The 19,231-nt window shown below is 43.5% G+C and overlaps 1 protein-coding gene across 4 annotated transcripts in view; it reads right to left on the bottom strand.

The window, feature by feature from the left end:
* Positions 1-19,231, bottom strand: part of WDR93 (WD repeat domain 93) — a 360,263-nt gene that overhangs the window by 140,594 nt on the left and 200,438 nt on the right. For all 4 annotated transcript variants that reach the window (XM_069222687.1, XM_069222684.1, XM_069222685.1 and 1 more), the window contains exon 12: positions 9,034-9,168. In XM_069222687.1, coding sequence (XP_069078788.1) covers positions 9,034-9,168 — 135 coding nt within the window. The remainder of the gene's footprint in view (positions 1-9,033; positions 9,169-19,231) is intronic.

Consider the following 19,231-nt stretch of genomic DNA (forward strand, 5'->3'; position numbering starts at 1 on the left):
GTTGTAACTAATTCAGCTATATCTGCCATTTACAAACATTTTTAGCACATAAGTATTCTTAGAGCTATTGGTTACTTCCTTCGAATTATAACTTTAAAAAAAACTTGCAATTTGCACTGACAGAAGGGCGGAAAACAGCCGACCTTCACATTCAGATATTAACCTTCTTGAAGTACACAAAAAGATAAGAGTGCTGTGCTACGCGCTGCTAAGCCCCCAGCTAGGAGCTTGCCACATTAATATAATCACAGATTCATGCATGCATGCATACGCACAGATGGTGCTCAAATTATTTCTATGTATATGAACGCATACTGCTGAATTGGTAAACTAAATAAAAATGCAGGATATGAAAGGACAAATACGTTCTTTGTAAAATCTTTAAAAAACCATCAGATCTAAAAGAACACAATCATAAAATGCAACCATTGGAAGGCAGAAATCATAAATCAATAATAGCTAACGGAGAAAACAATAATAATCATTCCATGCTTTTACCTTGCTGCAACTATGTATCTATTTTGAAGCTAGTGAATAATAGTCACCTTTATGGAGAAGAAACATGTCTTAAAGTAGGCAGATTGAAATAAATGTGTTTTAAAGCAATTTTTCCTGATGTTAAAATGTACTGTCTTTTTAGGGACCTCGTACCAATAGTTGCATAAAGATTGCAGATTTTCACCAGATGACGATTCCCCAAGCATGACAAAAAGTTGTTATGCTAGTCACTTTCTAAAGCGGTCGGTGGCATGACGCACATGGCTTGAAGCCAAATCGCTGCAACATAAGGGTCCTAATTTAACGGAAGAAATATATGGAGTGGAAAGAAAATCAAAAAGTAGATCTAAAATAAACTAAAGAGTTTAACTAGACCCTGTCATGGTGAGGAAATCGATGAGCATGAAAGAAGCAGGTTCTTATAGGCACCATCTGGCGAAAAATGGGAACTAGTGAGAGTACACATAAATGCAGGGATCAAAGCTACCATGTATGAAGTATGCATGTGTAAGTAGAACCAGAACGCTAAGCTCTTTAAGGCCTGAAGGAAATTGGACAGTTATTTAAGGAAAAGACTACCTACCTCCAGAAACAAACAAAATCCTTGTCAAGATGATGTATTAAAGTCACTAAATCAATAGGAGCGCAAACATCAGACAGCTATTGCTAACTTGGAGGCAAAGTGTAGAGTATTTACGCAGGTCAAAAACAGTAATAAAGTCAAAAGACAACACATTACAAATTCCAAACCGAATTACAAAACATAGAGAATATTTTAATGAATAAACAGACATCAAAATGACAATAACCTAATTAGAGGAACCAGAGATACAAAATGTTAAAGTTTTAAATAAAAACAGCTTCAAAAGCATTAAGTGCAAACTGTGGTCAACTGGTCAAGTTAGACCGGGACCTAGGCATGATTAGGGGGCTGACAATGATGGAGTGTGGGACCCGGTTCAACCCAGTCTGGGTTTTTTTCTTGTAAACTAGTCTAAAAAATGGAAGTCCAAAATCTTCTTCCATGATGTCGCACAGACGTTGGACTCCGTTCCGGTGAAGCTGTTAGTTTTTGGCAGCAAAGCTCTTAGCAGGAGAAATTGGAATTTCACACTCAGGGAAGGTCGCTTGCCAGAAGGATGATTTTGGCACCTTCACCTGGTCATTATTTCTTTATTTTCACTGAGTCACTTTTCTTTAAAGCTTAGATTCTTCCAGCAGGGCAAGGATACCGCTGAAGAGGGCTCCACAAGGTCATATACTGTCTCACTTAAGTCCTGTTGAAGAACATTCACAAAAAAGCTCAACCTGGTTCTTCAGCCGAGCAGCAATGCACCTTGATCAGATTGGCCTGGCAGGTGTGTCTCATTTCTCAGACGATTTTGGAGCCAAAAGGATTCTAAGTTCTAGGTTCTCAAAGGTAGTAGAAGAAGTTCAACAAGACACAACCTTTGGTTCTGGGACCTCAAGAATAGCACTTGGGGGTCAGCACTCACACCAGCAGAGACCATCTGAAGAGAAGGGTCTAACATCAGGTCCAGTTGGAACTGGTCATCTTGGAATCTTCAGAACAGGTCTCTTGTACCTTGTTGTGACCTGTAGCTTGAACAGGAAGCCAGCCTTATGACACTTGAAGTTCAGATCTTTGTCCTGGGTACAAGTGGGAGTCACCCCAGTCCTTCGGGGGTTCTCCTAGGACTCAGACACCAGGTTAAGTCCTCTGCTTATCTTCCTTAGGTCCAGTAGCGTTCTGAGGAGGGTATTGAGTGTGCCATATTTATGCTGCTGGATAGATGTGTCTCCTGACTTCTTCCTAACCAATGGGGTGAAAGTTCCCAGGGGTTTCCCAACCATCTTTTGCAGTATTCTCTATGTGCCCTACTGCAAACAATGCCACAGGGCCCTTCTTTGCCTAAATTCAAGATGGTGAAAATCTTGTCCCCTTATGCTGAGCCAGCATAACCACCTCAGAAGTGTGGCCAGGGAAATGCGCAGCCCCTACATTGCGGTCAGCCCAAATCAGTTCTAGGGGCAACTACACTACCACAGGCATTGATGCCTCAGTGACTAAGGAAATAAACAAAAGGTAGCTGCCCAGGTGTCATCTGACATCTGCCTGTTACTGGGAGGCCCCTAAGAAGTAAATTAAGTTCCTGGTCACTGTTCAAATGGTAATCCTGCCGGAAGAACAAAAATACCTCTTCACACCTTAGTCTCTGCTCTGGGAACAATAGGTGCTGCAGTCCACTAGTGGGATATAGCATACAGGCCCTGGGTACACTTGTACCATGTACTGGGGATTACGCTGTTAGATATGGCAATTCTGGTTAGGTCAATTCAACCTTGTTTAAAGGGGGAGCACAGGCACTTTACTACTAGCTAGCAGGGATAAAGTGCACAGAGTTCTACAGCCAGCAAAAACAAGCAGGGCAAACATCTGGGGTACACAACGCAAAAGATGGTTATTTCCTATAAAACCATTATACAAGCATATTGAGTTTCTGCCACTTAGTGGCAGGGACACCCACAGGTTGAGAATAGAAAAGAGCAATTTACTACTGGCTAGCAGGGATTAGGTGCACAGAGACATACAGCCATCAAAAACAGGCAAGGCAACATCTGGGGGTACACCACGCATAAGATGGTAATTTCCTATAAAACCATTATACAAGCAGTATAAGGTCCTGCCACTTAGTGGCAGGGGAGGCCCACAGGTTGAGAACAGAAAAGAGCAAGAGGTTCAAGTATCTATTAAAAGGGTAAGACACACTAAGGGAAGGTCTGTTATCACTGGAAAATAAGTATTTTGCAGCTCTAAATGTGTGGCCATGGTATTTAACTTGCTTCTATCACCATTTAATATAAGTAATTATGATGGTCTATTGGGGAAACAGTTCAATATTTAATATGCAGAGTAATAATAAGATGTCAACATCTTGGTACAATTTCAGTAACATTTTGGAAAAGGTTCACATTTGTGAGCATCTTCTTTAGTAGGTGAAGACCAAATGGTGCTAGTAACATTCAAGCTAGCACAGGAGAGAGAGGAAAATCCATTTTGCCAACTATAGTTTACCTAAAATTCCTAATGAAGATCATGAAATAAGAACAGATGATGCACAGAATGCTGAATAAATCAAACGTTCATCCCCAGTCACAGATCTGCCTTTTAATCCATCATTTGTTGCTCACCAAGCGACCCCAGTTTGGAGCCAGCCATATGCAAATTAGTCCTAACCCTGCTCCCATGGGATCTCCGATCTCTGGCCAGGTCTCTGCAATGGGGGTGAATGTTTGTCATTGATCAGCATTCCGTCCATCACTTGCTCCGTTTGCATTTGTCACCCTAAATGGGACGGGTATGCCCAGACGTGGGTCTTGTACTGTCCAATCCACTAAAGTCAAGCTAGCCTGACCGATGAGAGGTGATACCCCGAAACCTGTCCCAGGATGTGTTTCCAGTTCAGGGAAGACCTGGCCTGGCAGTTCGGTCTGGACTGTTACCATGGTGATCAGGGTCAAGACTGATTTACATATGGCTGGGTCCACACTGGGGTGGCATGGTGAGCAAAACAAGATGGATTTAGGTCCAGATCTCTGTACCGGGGTGAATGTTTGTCATTGTTCAAAATTCCCTCCATCACTTGTTCTTTTTGAAGTTCATGTAATGTCAAAGTAAGGTTCTTGCTCTTTGGCATCTACTGATACTTATGCTTAAACTTACTGCAACTGTTTTGTTGAATTGATTTGTAAAGTAAGATTTTTCACGCACCTTGAAACCTCTTGGCACCACCGTATATTACAGCAACTCCTTTTGGGAGCAGAAATGGTTTCAGCATCCTTCTAAAAATGAGGTGTCCCCCATAGATTTTAATTTAAGAGGGAGGTTGTTTCAAATTTTAGTGGACACACTGAAAGTAGACTATCATGTGCTCTTGATTCAATCAAATATTACCTAAACCCTCCGAGCTAGACAAAAAGCTTGTATGTTATTATTTTAAGGGGGCTTATTACACAAAATGCAGAGGCCCTTGTTCTGGATTGCTCTTTGAAGGCATTAAGCAGAACACTGTATATCACTAGTAATGAGAGAAAAGTAAAGAACGACATGCCCCAGCTTAACAGCTGAAGAAGTGATCTGGCAGCTATGTTATTTATTCTCTAGAAACAGCTGAACTGAAAATAAGAGGAGTCCAGAAAAGCCCGTTTTATGAATACCTGGATCTTGATGACTTCATTGCTAGTAAAGACTACACTCTGATGGACGCCAAGAAAAGGAAAGATCCTTCTCTCTAGACAATGGCGCAGGTTAACATTGCTAAGCCGTATTAGTTGCTTGAGGGTCCAAAGATGACACCTGGTCCATCACTCTTAACAAGCAGATCAGAGCATTGGGCAAAGATGTAATCATGGGAGGTGACTAATTATGGCGCTAACTAAGGAAAAGGCCCAAGAGTATGGGTGCTTGCTGTGGAGGAGCAGATGTGGTGTAGATCGAGGACTGGAACATGTTGCATCACTTGCTTGCTGCAAATAGCTGTCTTAGGATAGATGCAAGATGAGACTTGGGTTAAAATAGTTCTTGCAGTAAGAAATGGGGAAGCAGATTGAATTGCCTTTTAGGAGTACAGGCTTTTTCAATAAGCAATCCTACGACAAGAGTTCAGATAGCCTTTACTAGAATTTGATCGAAATGGTGACATGCTCACACATGTAACATAGTAACTATATGTGGAAAACATGCTTTTGCTATGCTACATGTAGACTGCCTAATTTGCAATCCACCAATGCAGTTTGAACTAAAGTGTGATTAGTGCATGATCAGCAACTGTTGCACCAGTTTATTGCATAATCAGTTGGCTGTGGTATGGCACTGAATGGCTGTGTATGATCACAGGTAGTCTCTTGGAAGTATATAAGAATGCAATCATCAGTGTATTCGGAAAGTTTTGGGACATGCTGTGTGCTGAGGGCTCCAATGGTTAAGGTGAGCCGGTGGAGCCCACTAGCACTAAAGTTTGGAGCTCAGTACTTATTTGTCCTCATCAAACATTTATTGAGAGGGAAAAACACACAAAGTGGAAAGTTGGAGGACGAAAAAGATGGAAAAACCATCACAATGGGAGAAAGCAGTAACCTGCAAGAGTGAGCAGCCTAGGTATTTAGTGCGCTGACAATAAATAGCGCCGGCCATAGGCTTTTGAGCAGAGCTTTTGGCACCTGTATTTACCCTTTATCAACTTAAATACTGGAGGGCTCTCTATAGTCATTGTGGTTTTATAAAATGCTTCATAACAAATTTTCTTGAGTAGATGGTGATTTTTTTCCACACAGTCAATTTGCTCATTCAATTTTAACCTGTGTCATCAGCACAATTGTAGTATTTCACACCAAACCATAACATTTTGACAGGAAGTGCAATATAAGTGTAAGAAAGTGGGTTGAGTAGGGTAGTAATAAATAAAATGACACAAAAACTAATTACATCCAATCACTAGAGCCCGAGTTATGATTTTTAAGAAGGTAGAGTTCAGCGGGGCAAGGCAGCAGGGTGCATCCGAGGAGGAATCATCGTCGTCGCTTGAGAGCACTGGACGCGGTCTCTGTGAAACTGTTGACTATGGCAGAAAAAAGCTCAGAGAGGAAAAGCTGTATTTCCAGGGCAAGAAAGTTGTCATCATTGATGGGGAGCCTGTCCCCCTTGAGCCTGGTGAAGATATTTACCTTCAAATTTGGACAATGTTTTGGAAGGTGAAAACACCTCCAGCAGGGACAAAGCCAAAGAGCGTTCCATAAGGCAAGCTACCATTGCTGAGAGGCCCGGCTGAACAGGATTTGCTCTGTAGAACGTACCAGGAGCTACCATGAAGTTAAGCCGACCATTTATGTACCTTGTGCGGATCAGATGGCTAGAAGGTCCTGGTCTTCTGGCACTTTTTGGTGAAAACGTTTCTAAATCCTAACTTTTAGGGTTAGGCTGGGCAGCATTTCTAACACCACTAGCAAGGGCCAAGAACTCAGGGTGAGGAGGTTGGGTACCAGTTGGGGGTTAGGACTCATTCCAACAGAGACCAAGTGCAGGGTTCAAGGTCTCTGGAGCTTGTTATGTCCATTTAGCTCATGCAGAAGGCCAGATGTTAAACCTGACAGCCTTAGTATGCTCCAACTTTTTGGCTGCCTCCCTCCATTTTTCTGATCTCGTTTTTGCTGGTTTTAGAACTCTGCACACTTTGCCACTGTTGACCAGTGCTAACATGCTTGTACTCTTTCCCCTAAACATGGTTAACATTGGCTCCTACTCAATTGCCATATTTAGTTTACCTATAAGTACCTAGTAAAGTACACTATATGTGCCCAGAGCCTGTAGATTAAATGCTACTAGTGGGTCTGCAGCACTGTTACTGCCTCCTACATAAGTAGTCCCTTAACCATGTCTCAGACCTGCCATTGCAAGGCCTGTGTGTGCAGTTTCACTGACACTTTGAACTGCCATTTAAAACTACTTGCCAAGCCTTAAACTCCCCTTTTATTACATGTAAGTCACCCCAAAGGTAGGCCCTAGGTAGCCTATAGGGCAGGGTGCTATGTCAAATATTTAAACGTAAAAATGTAAAAGGAATGACATGTACTTGTACATTTTGGCAGGCCTGGGAAGTGCTACTTAAGTGTGTGGAACAATGAGTGTTGTAGGCTCACTTGTAGCATTTAATTTACAGGTCCTGGGTAAATGCAGTACCATGTACTAGGGACTTATAGATAACATAAATACGCCAATGAGGTGTAAGTAAATGTTACCATGTTTTAGGTACATGGCACTAGCATTTTAGCACTGGCTAACAGTGGTAAAGTGCAGAGAGTTTTAATGCCAACAAAAACGAAATTATGAAAACAGGAGGGGTGAAGGCAAAAGGTTTGGGGGATGACCCTGCAGAAAGGGCAAAGTCGAACAATAATCACTGAATCAAATTGCATTAGACACTACTGAACTCCACATTTGAAACTTTGGAGGAGACAAAAATAAAGGAACCTCTGACTAATTCAGTTTTGCTTTTCATACATAAGGATTCACTTGGATTTTCTTCTACCACTACCCCTTATGAGCAGTTTGCTGTTTTCTATCAGAGTAGCAGCACATCCTCACTACATTACGGGTTTCATTAATTCGTTTTGGGGTCAAAAACAACTTCAAGATTAACCTCGAGTAATTAATCTTGGAGATATTAATGTTGGAGTCCTACATCTTTGGGTTTTCATTAAAATCTCCAATTTTATCTCTGAATTCCCAACTTTTGTATTTATCTGAATACTTGCCTGTATTTAAGTGAGTGACTCTCTGTGTCCTCTCTCTCCTTTCATCTCTACTGTCACCCCATTTATCCTTTTAACTTTTAATTATTTGTTCCTTTCCTATGCTTTCAATTAATTTATTTAGCAAGAAGATTCCCCTACTGTCCTACACTCATATTATTTTAAACCTATGCCTATATTTAATTAATTTTAAGTCTTTTCATTGACCTAATCCCTATTACTTACATGTTCCTTTTCTGTTATTTGTTTTATCAATTTTATTTTTCCTGAGTTATTTAACCTGAGATTTTTGGTTCCCCCAGTTAAGGACCCGCGAAATATGTCACATTTGCACTTTTCTGCTTCAACATACTGGTGTGATTTGATTTCAATATATGATTGCTTGCACTATACCGAAGTCCTATTGCCACGGTGTAGCATCTGAATAGGTTTCTGGCTGGGCAGAAATACAGAGGTGTAAAAAAATAAAAAATTGGAACAGCACAGTCTATTTCAAAATGTTTTAACTTGAAAAAAATACCTTTGTAAAATGTGATTTAATCTAAAACCCAGGTCTGTCCAATTCTGTAGCCTTATCGTGTTTTGATTTATGTGGCAGATTCACCAAAGCATTATGAATATGTGAATTACTACAGGAGTACTACCTCACATCCTCATAAATGCCTTCCCGAATCGCTCTTATATATTCTTCTATGATGCCAAAACAATTAAATGAAACAAATACACATTTTACTTCCAATATAAATCACACAAGGGCACTCTGTCACCATAGCTTATCAGACCCAGCATTTTAATGATGCTTTTAGATCTTAAGAAGTCATTATTATATATTCATATAGTTTTGTTTAAATGCAGAACATCAAACGATGGTTGCTCTCTTGCAAAACACCACCTCCAAAACGTTTAACAAGAACAGACTTACAGGATCGAGAAAATAGGATGATGCATACGTTTGTTAGTGCTAAAACCCAATAAGCAAAACTCTATCTGGTGAAAAAGAAAATTTGTAGCCTCTTCAAGTGTGCTCGAATAACTCATATTTTTAAGTTTTTAGTTATTGTAAAGTTGTAATGTATGTCACTACACTTAAAAATGTTTTACTGTACACAATCAGGACTTGAAAATATCTATTCGCTAGACCTTAATCCAAGCAGATGATTCCATGATGTTGTAAAGACGTTTTGGTTGGGTGTACAGAAAACAATAGTACCGATAAAATAAAGTCACCTGAATACTTAATTTCCCATACTGTAATAGCTCCATCTTCAAATCCCAAGGCTAGGTAACCAGAGCAGGCGGAGACAGCTGAGCATGAGATGGGCGATGCACAAGGCCACACCAGATCAGGCTTCGGTTCTGCATCTGAAAAGAGCCAGCAAGGTTAGAGTATCAGCTCCTTCCAGGCCAAAACAAGACAAAAAGAGCAAACTTTCCAGGTTCACACTTGTTGACGTCCTGGGCACATGCTAAAATTTGCGATGAAACAAATCAGTATGGAGCTCAACTGGAACGGCCCCATCAGGGTCTGTCTCTCCAAATCGAAGGATGCTGTGGGCAATAAACATGGCTGAAACATACGTTTCATACACCGATGAATTAGTGGACATAAAGAGTGTGGCTTCCAGTATTCTGGGTACAATTGTTTAAATATTTGACCCTATTAATATTGTTCTTAGTGTAACATTGCTGGTAAGTAAGTATTACACATTAAAATACATTTAGATATTTAAGAATGGCAACAAAACATTAACTTGAGACTATTTGTTCCTCCCAAAAAATGTTTTATAAATTCATGATGAAAAGTTAATATAACATTTGCAACGTACATCTATTGAGAAGAGATTAGGATGCATAAAACACATTGGGGGTTATTCCAATTTTGGAGGAGGTGTTAATCCGTCCCAAAAGTGATGGTAAAGTGACGGATATACCACCAGCCGTATTACGAGTTCCATAGGATATAATTGACTCGTAATACGGCTGGTGGTAAATCTATCACTTTTCCGTCACTTTTGGGACGGATTAACACCTCCTCCAAAGTTGGAATAACCCCCATAGTGTTCAGATTAGTCACATGTTTACAGTAAATATACATTTATAAAAGGTGAAAATGTTTGTACTAATACAGACATAAGGGTTGTAAGTGGTTTTGATGCATTTTTTCGTCGAACCTTTTTTGACAACTTTTTCTCCATTAGTGACGAAATCAAGCTGAAGAAAAACATTTTTTTTTTTTAAAAAGTGTCTTCCTTTTCTGTTGTTTAGAGGGGGATCCCCCCTTACCCCCTCAACTCTTTCCCTTTCTTCAATACCCATACGTCTCTCTTTCCTCCTTTTTTAATTTTACTTTATTACTTTTTCTCCTACCAAATCAATGTTTTCATATACACTCTCACCTCTTACCTTTCTCTTGATGACATACGCCTTTTCCCCCAAAACATACTATTTTTATATCAAAGGCATTTTATAATGTTGGCATTTTTCTGACATGTAGTTTTGTCAGCTGCATTTCGTCAAGCTGACTTTCCTCAATTTGGAAAATTATCAAAATTACGGTATACCCAGGCACAACTAAAAACAAAATAGCAGGGATAGTAACTACACAGATTCACACTCTTCCATTACTCACACATACTCTATGTCAGAAACTGAAATATTAATTTGAGAAGAGGTGACCTCTGCCAATTTATCAAATACAATCTGGTAAAATCAAAACACAGTTCTTGCATAATCTCTGCTCAGCCCCTGGTAACTGAGGAAGAAGAAGCAGGCAATCCAAAGAAGAACAAGTTACTTACATTTTGGTAGAGACTCTATCTAACAGCAGATTCCTCACCTTATAATATTCCCCAGGTGTCAGACTTGATCCAGAAAATCTTGAGCAGTACCTCTGCACATTAGTAGGTTGCGTTGTTCAGCTTCGCGTCCGAAGTGGCATGCAAAGGCGCGTAAAAAACAAAGGGGGTTATTACAACTTTGGAGGAGGTGTTAATCCGTCCCAAAAGTGACGGTAAAGTGACGGATATACCACCAGCCGTATTACGAGTCCATTATATTCTATGGAACTCATAATACGGCTGGTGGTATATCCGTCACATTTGGGACGGATTAACACCTCCTCCAAAGTTGTAATAACCCACAAAGTTTTTGCAGAATCCAACTGGATCTTTCCTGAATGAAGAGGACAGCTCGCAGAGCAGGGAGGATAGGAGGCTAGGAGAGGAATCTGCAGTTTGGTAGAGTATCACAATATTACCAAAGGTAAGTTACTTGTTTTTTTTATAGAGACTACTAACTGCTGATTCCTCTCCTTAGAATAGATGCCCAAACAATACCCTTCAGAAGTGGGTAGGTGAACTGGTTCAAAATAAAAAGTCCTGGAGGAACGACCAAGCAAAATGCCCAACTCGACGGACCTGACTGTCCAAGCAGTAGCGCTTTGCGAACATGTGGAGGGACACTCACATAGTAGCTTGGCAGATGTCCAGGACAGGTATCCCGCTTGCCAAACTAGAAGTAGTGGCCTTGGCCCTTGTGGAATAGCCCGCATCCCTCAGGTCCCTGCTTTTTATCTAGTGCACAGCAGATCTAAATGCAGAGCACAATCCATTAAGAGATGGTCTGCTTCTGCACAGCCTTGTATTTTACGCTGCAGTGAACGCATTGACAAGCTGGTTATCCATCAGATGGTATTATGTGCGATAAATGTAAAGTGAAAGGCGATAGAATCAATACTCCTCGGAGGAATGGAACAGGGCAGAAAGCGTAGGCAGAATGATACTCTGGCTGACATGGAAGGGGGTGACAACCTTCGACAAGAAGGAGCATGAGACTGAATGACTAGTTTGCCAGTGAATAAGCCCATGTGAAGAGGGTGAAGCGACAGCTCGAAGCCCACTGACCCTCCTAGCTGATGTAATGGCCATCAAAGTGTCCTTTTTGGGAGCCAAGAGTTACAAAGGAGAGCTGAGTAGTGGCTCAAAGAGAAACACATCAGAAACATGAGGACCAGATGGAGGTCCCATTAGGAAATCACAGAGAGGGTGGGCGGTAATAAGTGATGTAAACTATTCAGGAAACAAGACACAACAGGTGACTTGAACAGGGAAGGTTGGTACGGTATCCGCAGGAAAGCTGAAATGGCTGACAAGTAACCCTTAACAGTGCCCAGGGCAAGGCAATACTGGGCAAAAGATAAAACAAATGCAGAAAGGGAGTCCACATGATGTGAGGAGCACCAGGCCAAAAACTTATCCCAACAGAAAACCTATACCATTTTGATAGAGGGACGCATAGCTGGCAGGATGACAATACGGACCTTGGGAGGAAGGCTGAAAACTCTCAACTGCTGCTGCTCAATCTCCATGCATGAAGGTAAAGCATGCACATGTCCAGATGCAGGACCCTCCTCTGATGCTGCAACAGGAGATCCTCCTGAAGGGACAGCCTGATTTGAGGACTAATACTCAAGCTCAGGACTTCAAGATCTCATATTTTTCGTGCCCAGTCTGGATACACTAGGACTACTTGGAGCCGACCAGTCGTGATATTACTGAGAACTCGGGGTAGGAGTGGTATCAGCAGATTTCCAATCTAAATGGAATGCATCTCTGAGCCAGAGTCACTTTGGAAACTCCAACATGTAGAAGTGCTGATATTGCACGTTCTCGGCAGTGGCGAACAGATTGAGACAAGATTCTCCCCATTCTTGGAAGAGACCTCGTGCTATCTCTAGATGCAGTCGCCATTCGTGATCCGCAAAGCATCAATGGCTAAGTTCATCCACCCTGACGTTCAGTGACCCTACGAGGTGCTCTACAAACAGGATCATCATCTGGAGGTCCAGACACGTAGAGAAGCGCAGGGCCTCCAGTCCATAACCCCAACCACCCCATGTTTGTTGCGATGCCACACAGTGGTGGTGTTATCCGTGAACACCTAAGCCAGCCTCTCTCCCATGGATGGAAAGAAGGCTTTCAATGCCAAGTAAATTTCTCTCAGCTCTACGAAATTGATATGGAGCTGAGATTCCACTGGAGGAGTTCTCTGATCTCCACCTCAACTCAGAAGGGAAGCATTTGCCACCACTGTCAGTTCTGGGTGGGGAAGACAAAGGAGTTTGCCACTGAGCCAATTGCAGTTCATCAGCCACCAGGGCAGATCTTTTGCAGTCTTCTTCAAAATCTGGACCAGGTCAGAGAAGCTACCCTTGTGCTGTGCCAACTGGGACTTCAGACTGTGCTGCAGAGTCTACAAATGCCATCGGGAATGCTTTACCAGCAGGATGCAGGAGGCCCTAAGGCCCAACAGCCTCAGAGTCAGATTCACCATTCAAGGACTTCAAACAGGGATCATAGCCCAAATATCCTGGATTTTCCGCTCTGGAGGGTAGTCTCGGAACTCCACTGTATCCAGAATGGCTCAGATGAAAAGAAGCATCTGAGAAGGAGTCAGGTGTGACCTTGGCCTGTTGAGAGTGAACCCCATATACTGCAAAAAGTTTACTGTAGTCTGGCGGGGGATGAACGCTTCCTGGGGTGAGCCGCCCCCCAGCAGCCATTCATAGAGGTAGGGGAAGACTGGAAACCCACAACCTTTGAAGATGAGCTGCAACCACCACCCGAATGTTTGTGAACATAGGGGGGATTCGCTGGTGAGGCCAGAGGGGGAACAGAAAACTGAAAATGCTTGTTGCTCAACGTGAACTGCAAGTAACCTCTGTAGGCTTGCAAGATGGGGAAGTAAAAATAAGAGTCCAGCAAATCCAATGCTACTATCTAGTCTCCAGGGTCTAGGCCAAACAAGATATGACTCAGAATGAGCATTTTGAATTTCTCTTTCTACAGAAAGGCATGGAGAGGGTATAGATCTAGGATAGTACCATGTTCTACATCCTTTTTTGGCACCAAAAAGTAGTGGAAGTAGCAGCCACAACCTACCTATGGCACAGGCACCTTCTCAATTACTCCTTTGGCCAAACGATCTTGCACTTCCTGGTGGAGCAAGAAGAGTTTATCCTCTGTCACCCATTCTGGTGGGTGGAAAAGGCAGAGAGCTGCCCACAAATGGGAGGGTGTACCCCTTCCACACAATCTAAGGCACCCACTTGTCAAAAGTAATTGCAGACCCCTGGAGCAGGTGGTGCCAGATCCTGCTACCGAAGGGATGGGTGTGATGGATGGAGAGTGTACTTAAGAGGCTTAGAGGCTGTGCCTGGCAGAGGGGTGGGGAACTGGACATCTCGCTGGGCCTGGCTCCCACGTCCTTTATGAGATCCGTGGACCCATCAACAAAAGGATTGGCAGGTTGTTGTACTGGTGGGTACGGCTGATATAGTGGGTAACCATAAGTGCCACGACCACGTCCAAGGGTGGGGGGGGGGAATAACTGCTCCTGGGTTCAGGCAATTAGAGAAAGCCCAAGAGCTTTGGGGGTCACCCTGCTCCCTGAAAAGCACTGGAGCGCTGTGTCAACTTTATCACTAAATAGGCAGGAGCCATCAAAGGGCATGTCAATAAATGATGCCTGGACATCCCTCAAGAACCCAGCAGACTGCAGCCAGGAATGACATCACTGCCCTACTGTAGAAACCATGGCTCTGCTTTGGGAGTCTGTCAAGTCCAGCCCGCACTTGCTGGCGAACTCTGCTGCATCCCAGTCACCCACAAGGGCTTGGTTGAGGATGCTGTGGCCCTCCCCAGGTTCTCAAGGGAAGGGTGCTGGGAGAAGAAGGTTGGGTCTATTGGACCGGGAAGATGCCGTTGGAAACTATGCAGTGGATAAGACCTCCTGAGCAAATTTAGCCCAGGCCCTCAGATGGACATCAGTAGTGGCTTCATTAAAGCAAGGGATCAGTTGAACTTGCTCCTGAGTGAAGCACCTCAAACAAGACATTGACCTTGACTGCTGACAGCTGCAGGTCAAGGAACTCTGTGGCCCTGCAATCACAGTGGTACAGGATGTGCCCTCCTCCAAAACCGGACCTAGAGGAGAAAGCATGCCAGAGTCTTGGAAAGAGTCCTAACCACTGGCATCAACCCAGCTCATCATACACATTTTCAGCTGGATCAGGTTCCTTCTCCATAGAACCAAACCCTTGCTCCTCATCTCCACCTTCATGGAGGAAGGGGCTATCAAGTGGTGAAAAGACTAGGGTTGGTACGGCCGAGACGGCACTGGCAGTGATATCTAATGGCAACGGCTTAGAGCCAGGGGTGATGATAGGCTCAATCTGGATCCGGTGGGAGGGGATCCAGAGGGCCCATCTGGTGTCAGGGGCGGACCCGCTAGCGGTAAACCAGCCAGAGCAACTTGTGGCTCCCTGGGGCCTGAAGGTGTGCCAGAGGGAGTCGGTGGCCCAAGGATGGTATGCATGGCGTCGTAGAACTCTTAATTCAGATTTCATTTCTTCGGTTCTAGGAAATCAAGGCCAGCGCAAAGTGGATCCTGATGCCAGGTCCACAGGTGGAGTGCTGGAGAGGGGCCTGGAAGTAAAGTGTTTGGACAGAGAAGCTGAAAAGCACTTCAACTTATTTGTTTTTATTTGCCTTACCTGACTTGAAGGAAGAGGTCTTGAATCACAAAGAGGATCGTCCATGAAAACGTGAAAACTGAGAATGGCCCTGAGATCTGTCTCAGGAACAGGACTGAGAATGGTACAAAGTCTTCTTCTGTAAAGCCGCCAGGAGCTTCGCCTGCTCGCAAATAGCCTTGGGGTTCATCGCCTTGCACTCGGCGCAGGCCATGGAGTCATGACTCGACTCCAGGCACCAGAGCCATACCAAGTGGAGATCAGACACAGATCTGCCTATGGCATTCCATGCAAGGTTTAAACCCATAGGTTTTGTACGGGATAAGTCCCTGGCACACTTGGAGCAATAGCTCCAAAATATTGACAAAAAGGTTGAAAAAGGTGGTCAAAAAAAGACCAAGGTAGTTCTCCAGATACGCACTGTTGGCACTGAAAGAAAGTAACTGATATCAGCATGCTGGAGTGGTGCCTATATGGGAACAACGTCGTCACAACTGATGAGCAGTCAAACAACACCGCCTACAGGCATACAGGTGTACTGCTCAAGATTATCTGGATCCAGTCTGACACCTGGGGAATATTCTGAGGTGAGGAATCTGTGATTGGAAGTCTTGGAAGTCTTTATCAGAAAAGTGTGTTAAGTTCAATAAGTACCAACAATTTTAAAGTCAAGAAAACAAAAAAATAAAGTTCATAAAAATACAGCAATATTGAATGAGCAAAAAAATACCAACATCATCAAAGTTAGATAAGGGAACAGGAGATATAATTATTTTAAGTTTTAAGGCACAAATCACCCAAAAATATTAGAGAAATATTAGAAAATAATTTTTAAAAGTTTCCAGTTCAATATGTGTGATTTCAGGCCAACTGTAATGCAGCGAAGGTCGGATACACTAAGCAAGCTGTCCCTGGCAGAGCTTTTACATTCTGGCTTAATTTGAAGTGGAAGCCAAAATCATTCAATAAGGCAGGGTCCAAGGCTGAGGGTTGCAAGAGTGCCTCAAAGTCAGATAAAGCACAGATGAGCTCCTTTAAATGTTCTTTATTTTGGTGCCGAAAGCTCTGAGCAGGACAAAGCTGGATTTTGTGGCTGCTTAGGATGATTGCCAGTCGGGCAGATTTGCCAATTCGCTCTGGACCAAGGTTTTATTTTAGGACAGGGCACTCTTGCAGAGTGGAGTTTTTCTGCTTTTTGTTAACGCTAAAGCAGGCAAAGAGGAGGCCAACTACTTGACACTTAGAAATCGGTTCCAAGCCTGGCTGCCAGCAGAAGTCAGGAGTCCTTGAGTTCTCCTCTCCATCAGAAGGAGACATATTTTACCAGCCAGGATTTCTCACTCAGTTGTAGTCTTTTCAGGTCCAAAAATGTTCTCAGGTGGTGGCAGTTTAGGTGCCAGATTTATCCTGTGCACAAGCCAGTAAATGGATCATTTTCTCTACCCAAACCTGACTACATGTTTTTGCCCTCTGCCCATCTCCTTTTTCTGCACTTCCTCTTCACATTGCTGTAAAATTACCCAGGCATCCCTGTTTGTTTCAAAATGGCAGAACACCTATGTCTACAGGCAGGCCTCTTTTCAGCTATTTAGATGAGCTCTCCTCCCACCTGAAATGGTCTGAACGTCTTCTCACTCCCACTCTGGATAGAGTAAGGTTATATAGGAGGGTATTGGATATAAAAAAGAAAAGTCCTCCTTTGCATCTCTAAATCAAAAGAATAAGTGTTAGGGCTGCCTTTGTTTTGCCAGCTGTCTTGAACCCTTCTGAGATAGCTAATCCCTGTTAAGTGGCCAAAAGTTACCAACACTCATTTCTTCCTGACCTTAGAGGCAGGCTAATGGTCTTCTGAGCCAGAGTCATTAACTCTTCTAGGTAAGGATGTATATTTCATTTCTGGAGATGTGATGCGAGAACTAGCTTTGAGGCAGTTCTGTTTCAGCCTAGGAGTACATTGTTATAAAGTTACTTTTCCACTAAAGATACCAAACTAAGATTTTTACCCTTAAATCAGATTTTGAAAATTAGGCAGAACATAATTTTAAATTATTGTTCTAGCATTTTCTCAGGAAGAGATGTAGGATAAATACTTAGGCACTCCTTGGACAGTTCATGGAAAACTCTAGCACAGATTATACACTGAAACTAGTTTTTAGTCCTTCTTTCATTGTCAGTGCACAATTTTTAAATATACAGAGCCACACTTTTTATACATTAGCCGCCTTTGATTGTGAACTTTCATCATTCACTTCATGGGTGATTCAATAATATACACCAATTTTACCAATACCATCTTAGGGCCTGGAGGAAAGCACCCTTTTTAGCATGGTTAGCCCCAAATTTTGCCTGGTTTCTGATGTGGCTTCGACTGTTAGTGCACTGGGTCCCTGCTAACCAGGTCCTTAGTGCCAGATCTCGTTCCTCAAAATTGCACAGTTGTTTTGCACAACTGGCGTACTCTTTAGCATCCACTGGAAGTCCCTAGTAAATGGTACCCCTGGTACCTAGGGCTTGGGGTACTAAATAAGGCCTCTGAGGGCCAGAGCACCAGTTGTGCCACCCCAAAGGACACATCACCAAACCCACACAGTGCTGCCATTGCAGATTCCATGTGTGTTGGTGCAGGCTAAATTGAAAATACAAACTGTCACACACCCCTGTGTGCCAGGACCTCTATCACTGCCAGTGCCAGGTGTAACTCACTCTTAAGACAGGGTGCATCACAGCACATGTGAGGGCATTTATGCATGAACAGATATGTCCCTGCTATGTTTCAGTTGCTTCTAAGCCATAGTAAGTTAACAGGGAGACCATTTTAAATGCATGTGCTGGACGCTGGTCATTACGAGTGTCCCAGCTACAAGATGGTTTCTCTGAATCCTTGGATGTTTGGGATCAAGCATCTCAGAAAAATAAACACTCACTGATCCCAATGATGGATTTATTAATAAATTAACACAGGGGACAGCCAATAGGTGCCCCCTGAAAACCTACCAGCTACTAGTTGAGAGCCAGCGCTCCCGAGGGCCTGAGACAAAAGCCTGCACTGGGCAGAGGTGTTATCACCTCACCAAGGCAGGATGGACATTCCAAGGGGGGAAGCTTCAAAGGTCTAGCCGCCTATGTAATGTAATCCAGGTCTCTCCAGATGGTGGAGATGACAGACCCCCCCTGTCCTGCACCCACTTTTGGCAACAGCACAGGCGGGAGGAAAATTAGGCAGATTAGGAGGTGTGTCCACTTCATGCCAGTCCCACCACTGAAGTAGACGAGCTGAAGTGCACACTACTTTTTAAGATATTAGGCCACTAGGGTAAGAGTTAGGCCCACTTTCCAGTGGAAGTGGTCATAGAAAGGGTGTAGTCACCCTAAAGGTGGGCAGCCCATTGGCTTCTACCTGGACCTCCTTGTAACACTCTGAAAATGAGTATTTAGGTGGAATCCCTGAGCCCTAGAACTCAGATCCCGACGACCTATGAAACAAAGGGCAAAGAACAGTCGCCCCCTGCAGAAGAGGAAAAGAAGAAGCAGCTGACTTGGAACCATCCCCTCTGGCCTGCCTGCTGACCTCAATGGACTCTGCCCAGAACATGGCTCGTCCTGCAGCTGAGCCTCCAAGAAACCCAGGAGGAACTCCTCTGCAACAAGGTTTTAAGAAAGGACTCTGCAGTCCCTGGAACAGCAGGACCCGACACCCGAAGTGAACTCTGCACCCGACGACCATGACCCAAGGAGAAGTCAACCAATCGTACCAGCCCAGTTCCCCCACTGTCTAGAGTCCGAGTCCACTCAGGTTTCACCCCTCTTGGACTCATCCAAGTTGCCTGCAAGTTCTGCACGCAGCCCCCACCCTCTCCTGCAGCCTAGTGGTGAGAGGAAACCCAACCCCTCAGG

Source organism: Pleurodeles waltl, chromosome 3_1 (assembly GCF_031143425.1).
Source record: "Pleurodeles waltl isolate 20211129_DDA chromosome 3_1, aPleWal1.hap1.20221129, whole genome shotgun sequence".
Lineage (NCBI taxonomy): Eukaryota > Metazoa > Chordata > Amphibia > Caudata > Salamandridae > Pleurodeles > Pleurodeles waltl.